At 39.8% G+C, this 7,104-nt stretch overlaps 2 protein-coding genes across 2 annotated transcripts; both read left to right on the forward strand.

Moving 5' to 3' along the window:
• Positions 1-371: 371 nt before the first annotated feature.
• Positions 372-4,026, forward strand: LOC139729882 (uncharacterized). Its single transcript, XM_071640806.1, has 2 exons — positions 372-921; positions 3,821-4,026. Exons 1-2 carry the CDS (start codon positions 372-374, stop codon positions 4,024-4,026), a joined length of 756 nt encoding a protein of 251 aa, XP_071496907.1.
• A 23-nt stretch (positions 4,027-4,049) lies between these two features.
• LOC139729883 (uncharacterized) lies at positions 4,050-6,534 on the forward strand. The gene is made up of 2 exons (XM_071640807.1): positions 4,050-4,900; positions 6,453-6,534. Exons 1-2 carry the CDS (start codon positions 4,050-4,052, stop codon positions 6,532-6,534), a joined length of 933 nt encoding a protein of 310 aa, XP_071496908.1.
• Positions 6,535-7,104: the final 570 nt, after the last annotated feature.

Consider the following 7,104-nt stretch of genomic DNA (forward strand, 5'->3'; position numbering starts at 1 on the left):
ATTTGCATTGATTCAGAACATCAATCTCGCAGACAGAACCATTCCTGAACTGGATCACCTTTTGTGTTCCTTTTATGCATCTCTTCGAAAGTCAGATGGGACTCTATACACAAAGAAAAGTCTACAAGCGATACGGTATGGAGTGTGCTCAGAGGCATTATCTTGATCAGCATGACATGGACATTTGTTCTAAAGTTCAGTTTCCAAAGAGCGTGAAGATGTTTAAAGCTGTGATGATAAAGCTTAAACATGAAGGTAAAAGGGTTGTTAATCACAAAAGCGTCATTTCAAGTCAAGATATGGAGAAGATAGCTACATCTTGTGATACCAATGACCCAGCCGGCCTTCAGAATAAGGTTTTCATGGACGTCATGATATATTTTTGCAATCGCGGTCGAGAGAACCTGAGATCCATGACGGCTGAAGATTTCTCCCTTAAGACAGATGAAGATGGACTCCGTTATATCACTAAACGCGATCAATTGACGAAGAACAATAGAGAAGATCAAGACGAATCCTCCAACATGGGTGTGATGTACGAAGTGCCTGGCTGTGAAAGGTGTCCCGTCAAATCTTTTCTCAAGTACAATGTGTACAAGTCTAAACTCAATCCGATGTGCTCATGTTTCTGGCAAAAACCCAAGCAAAAGATGCCAGAGAATGGAAATGACCCGTGGTATTGCAACGCTCCACTGGGTGTGAACACTCTGAGAAACAAAATGAAGGACATTTCTATTAAGTCTGGATGTAGTAAGATCTACACGAATCATTGTTTGAGGGCCACTTGTATCACAACTCTGGACTTTGCAGGGTTTCATTCGCGTGATATCATGACTGTAAGCGGTCATCATAGTGAGCAGTCAATTAAAAACTACAGTAAAACAAGCGACAAAAGAAAGAAAGAAATGAGTACCATGCTCGGTCAGAAATTGAATGAAGCCGGCACAGAAGAGACGCAACCAAAAAAAAAAAAAAAAAGGTAAAGCACAACCTTTGACTCTGCAAACTAAATGGTTCAAAGTCGTGACTTAATGGATAGCGCAGCTGTTTCTACATTGCCTGGTCCTAGTAAAGGCTCAGACTTAGATCTAGACCTGGATCTACCGGCAGATCTGACACGTCGCGCACCAACATCAGTTTCGTTGTCGCAAGAAGAACATCTGCATCAAGATTTCTCGAGCAAACAACAAATATTCAATTTCCATGGATGCAATGTGAACATCTATAACAAGACCTAGACTATTTAGGTCCTACGTTAGACTACATGTAAATAGCGTTTTGGATTTTTCATTCAACCTTTTCAAGTTTAACTGTTGCCGGCGTTTTGCTTTCGAGGCTGAGGAGGGACATGATCAATGCCCCTGGGTGAGTAGACTACCATTTTTGCCAGTACCAAATCACGATTAGATCTATGCATGTACCTACAATACATACCGTAATGTAGGCGAGAGTCTGTTCATAATTATGATTGTGAATGTGAAGCAGGTTTTGTTGTAGACAGAAAGATCCGTCTGTCCGGAGGACTCTTTTATATTTTGCCATTAACGCTGTCCCCCGTATACGGAGGGGATCCGTGAAGCCAGACGCAGTCTCCGCGGAACATTCCCCGACGGACAGATACAGACCGATCTTTCGGTCAAGTTTTGTTGTTGATCTACATGTAATGTTAAGCCTAAATTTTACTAGATATAGACTAACGTTAAGACATTTAGATTTCACTTGATTTATCAAATGACAAGGATCCATATATTTCATTTTATAAAACAGATAACACGCGACTCTCGTTCGTGCATCGGTTCAAATTAGCGCATTTGATAACTTCAGAATTGTCCAAAGCCACTCCGCTGCGCGTCGTGGCTTCAGACAATTACTAAAAGTTATCGCATGCGCTAATTTGATCCAATGCACTCAGAGCCGCGCGTTATTTGTATACTAATCGATGTTTCAACGTTGATGTTTAATTGTACAGACGAAAATGTTTTGTTTTTAGCACCTTCATAGATACTGATTTTGTCTGCTGTGTGATTCTATATTCTTTCATTAATCATAACTGGATAGTTTTACAAACCGTTCAAATCAGTATATTGTGATATAGATGGCTGTTAAATTTTCGTGTTTTTCATGTGAAAAGTCAGTCAGGTCTAACCAGAAAGGTATACTTGTGTCTCCTGTTTAAAATGGACACACTTTCGCTGCTCAGGAGCTTCTCATGAACTTTTAAATTCTGATGTAGATTGGATGTGCTATGCATGTTTCATGAATGAACTGCCTCAAAATATAGATAAATTGAATGACAATGACGTTGAATATGTAAGCGTCGGCCATGAAAATTTTTTATCAAAATGTCTCGAGATAGATGTATCAGTCATCAAAAATCTGAAGTTATATTTCAGAGCATGTAAACTCTCATCCTGGTCTTAATAATGTACATTTGAATATATGCTCTCTTTTGAATAAAAAAATGATGAAATAACGCACATAGTAAAAACAAATGAATTCCATGTGTTGTGTCTTTCTGACACAAGACTAGACCAATCTATTAATGATGAAATTTCTATCGAAGGATATGCAAGCATCAGAATGGACAGAAACAGAAATGGTTGAGGAATCTGAGTATATATTCATGAGTCTGTTATACACAAAAAGAGACAGGATATATTTGATGGTAAATGCAGTTATCGGTTGGTTATTGTGCATCGAAATTTGTCCACCAAAACAAAGCCATATCATGTGCTTTATTACTATAGACCCAATTTTCTCATATCGATGTGTGTGATAAATAGAGAATTTTTTAGGGAATATCAAAACCCAAACAAAGCATTGATTATGTTGGGTTTTTTTTTTGTGGTGACATGAATTGTGATTTTAACAAAGTGCCATCAGTACATCACACCAAACGTTTATTGCAAATAGCGGAAGAGCACGAGCTGAAACAATACGTTGAATTGCCTACTAGGATTACATCCAAAACCTCAACTGTAATTGATGTCCTGTTTTCCTGAAATCATGACAAAATATCATTTTGTGATGTAATACCCTGAGTTTAAGTGATCACTTTGTTGTCATGGCTACGTGGGGTAATACCAAACCACCGCCAGGTAACCATAAATATGCAGTCAGCCGAAGTGTTACGAAGTTAAGTCAAGGTGAATCCATTAGAGACTTACAACAGGTGTCTTTGTGTGACGTACTTGCGAAAAGTGATGTAGAAAAAGCATATAAACTTTGGGTCTCTAAATTCAAAGGTTGGCGAAAGGTTCAAACCTTTCACCACATCAACGTGATTTTCATCAACGTGATTTTTACAAGTAAGTCCAGTCGAACAGATTTAATTTACACGCTTTTTGCATACTGCCTGGATGAATCAAAATCTACGCTGCCTACATTCGGACATCATACCGAATATGGATTAGACTGAAAGGGTTTCGCGCCAACAGCGTCGTCCACAAAGCACAACGCGGACTTCTGAACGAGAGGATCAGACCAAACTTACTTCATAATCGACATTTTACGGAAGAAGTTAGATGGTTTACGCCAGCAGTTACATATACCGTTACCAGTGTAAAACATTCAGCTTAGCCGACATGACCGCTCTAAAGCTCACCAACAACGTAAGCACATCCGACTTTTCAGAAGGCGATGTTCAACCTCAACAGACCCCCACACAAACTGGAGGAACGGTAAGCTGAACCGTGATTTCCACTCTCAAACAGACGTGTGGGTGAAAACTTATCAGATAAACAACTCAACAAATCAGAAATTTCGGTGGTAGCTCGGGGCTTAAATTTTGCCTTCTCCCCCAACTCTGTGCCATACGTAGACTACATAACTGCAACGGAATCGGTCATTAGGTCTAACAAGGTCGACCAGACTACAGGCGAGGAAGTGAGAGCTGAGGTAACGGCTTGTCTTTCTAGCTCCAAATCACCAACATCAAATATATCCAAAGAAGAAAAGAAGGCCCTACATCAACTTTCAAAGGATAAGAATATTGTCATTATAACCAGCAGACAAAGGCAGATCTAGCGTTCTTTTGAACAAGAGTGACTATGCTAAAGAAAGTTAACAATCTGTTAAGCGACAACTATGAACGGCTCAAACGAGATCCGTCAGCAGCCTTCAAGAAGCGTGCACTTGAATATCTGCAAAAACTAGAGAAGGATGGTTACATCGACAAACCATTGTACTATAGCCTCTGCCCTGGAGATGACATCCCAGCCTTCTATGGACTCCCAAAGATCCATAAGACGGATACATCTCTCAGACCCATCGTTAGCAATATCAACAGTGTCACTTACAACATCGCCAAACAACTAAAAGCCATCTTGAGTCCATTAATTGGTTTGACGGAACATCACATCCAGATCTCAAGGGACTTTATCGAGAAAGTGCGGGACATTAAGGTTGAGGAGAATGAGACCATTGCCTCCTTTGATGTGTCTGCACTGTGCACGAGTGTACCTTTCGACAAAGCCATTGAAGTAGTACGCGAGCGCCTGAGAAGTGACACAAGTCTACATCAAAGGACCAAACTGAGTCCGGATCAAAATTGCCAGCTGTTAAAGCTGTGTTTATCCACAACGTATTTTGTGTATAATGGTGCCCTCTTCAAACAGAAGCATGGCTGTGCCATGGGCTCACCCGTATCTCCAGTTCTGGCTAACCTGAACATGGAACACTTTGAGACATCAGCTTTAGACTCATTTAGTGGAACATGGTCCTCTCACTGGTACAGGTACGTTGACGATACATGGGTCAAGATACATTCTGCTGAACTGCACCGTTTCTTTCAGCCCATAAACAACTGCGACCCGTTCAACAAGTTCACCGTGGAGAACATCAAGGACAGCAATCTCCCCTTCTTTGACTGCATGATCACGGTCAACAAGGACGGCACTTCGTGTCCTTCATTTTACCGCAAACCTACACACACTGACCAGTATTTGTTGTTTGACTTGTACCACCCACTTATCTACAAACTTGGAGTTGTAAGAACTCTGTTTCACAGAGCATGTTTGTTTAATAGATACTTTATTTTCTGCAAATCAACAAATCAATCAGCAAATCAATATACATAAGGCACATGATCATGAACATGTGGGAAATATACAAAATAGATTCAAAACAGAGTCGTTTGACTTGCGTAAACAAAGATATAAAAGGTAATTAATGATACAATATACAGTATGCATGTCTATGCAGCGGGGATTACAACAATTATAATTATGGAGCGATAATGCAGAAGGCCGCCATTGTAAGCATAGCTTGAAAAGATGGCCGGCCAGAGGAAAAGGTAGGGACGTATACTAGTTTCGTAATACTACAATACAATACAAATTCTGCTGCGAAGATAGCAGGGGAAAAACGTGATGGTGGTGGATGTGCGTGCAAGTGCTAGAAAGTGCAGAAGGGCAGATATGCTGGAATGTAGAATAATCGAATTGGTTTGCTGAAAGAGGGAACGGTATGCGATGTTGCTATTTGGGAGACCAACATTAATCATATGAATTATTTGTTTTTAATTTGTATTTGAAGTATACTGTAATAAAATGTGCTTCTTTAAGTTTGCTTTAAATGAAAACAAGGAGGCACACTGTTTCAACTCCTCAGGAAGAGTGTTCCATGTATCCGGACCGTGATGTCTAATCGATTTTTGAGCAAGTAAAAGCTTTGGATTACTTAAATGAAAATCATGGGAACGACGGGTTGGGTATGAATGAATATGGTCATTGGTTACTAAGGCATTATGAAAAAATGGTAATAAATTTCGAGTGTGTTTATACATAAATATAGCATTAGATATATATGTATGTCATGGGCTTTTAAAGTTTTTAGGCGATGAAATATAGGATCGGTGTGAGCCAAAAAATTTGAGTGTGTGCATATACGAAGAGCCTTTTTCTGAAGAATAAAAATTGTATTTAATTTACTTTTGCTACAGTTGCCCCATACAATATTGCAATACATTACATATGGTAAAAATAAAGTGTTATATAACATTATTAAAGTTACTATTAAAGTTATTATTAAAGCATACTACCTCCCTTCTTCTGGAGAGACGAAGGAAAAAGAACACCAACACCTATAGCCTACTGTGGATACAGAAACTGGAGCCATGAGAAAGCCCTCGCATCTCATCATAGCCCTTACCCTCGCAAACGTGGCGTCAGAGACACTAGGGACACACCAACGATCGAGGCAAAAGAGTTTCGGTTACATACTGCCAAGGACAGTCAGAGAAAATCCAACGGAATTTTAGCTCCTACTGATTCCTGTATACTTCAAACCTGCCAACTCTCTTCGACAGAGACTGGTACATCCTAAAGACAAAATCCCGAAACACAAACGGAACAATGTAATATATGGGATACAATGTCAAGAAAAGGACTGCAAAGACAATTACATCGGTGAAACCAAACAGCCTCTCCACAAACGTCTCTACCAAATCGCAGATCAGGATCAGCTGGGAACGAGTCGGCTGTGTTCAGCCACCTAAAGAACAAGGGGCATCACTTTGCAAGACAAAGAGGTTGACATCATCGACAAGGAAATCAGATGGTTTGAAAGAGGAGTCCGTGAAGCTGTGCTTCGGAAAATCTTTCACTCAACAGGAAAGGGGGACTCCGACACAACCTTTGACAAACATACATTGATTTTCACAAGTAAGTCCAGTCGAACAGATATTAATAATATGGAATTCATGGAAAAGCATCGTCTGTGTTTACTTTTCAGGCGATCTCAGAACAAGACATTCTGAAGCATGTCAACACAATACCTTTGAACGAGGCATCTGGTCTTGATCATATTCCTGCAAGCATAATCAAATATATATGTAAGTTGTATGTTGCCGCCTTTTTAATCAATTTGTCTCTGGTGAAAGGTGTAGTACCAAGCGCATGGAAATTAGCACGTATCACGCCACTTTATAAAGAGGGTGACCCAACCAATGTAACCAATTACAGGCCAATTTCTGTTCTACCTGCCTTTCTGAGGTATTGGAAAAAAAATAGTGTTTCAGCAGGTCATACGTATCTAACTGAAAATCGTTTTTTATGTTCACTATAACACGGTTTTCGACCAAAATATTCCATTTCAACTGTTGTA

Source organism: Diadema antillarum, unplaced genomic scaffold (assembly GCF_040938485.1).
Source record: "Diadema antillarum isolate AM-2024a unplaced genomic scaffold, OU_Dant_1.0 seq00000266_RagTag, whole genome shotgun sequence".
Taxonomy (NCBI): Eukaryota; Metazoa; Echinodermata; class Echinoidea; order Diadematoida; family Diadematidae; genus Diadema; species Diadema antillarum.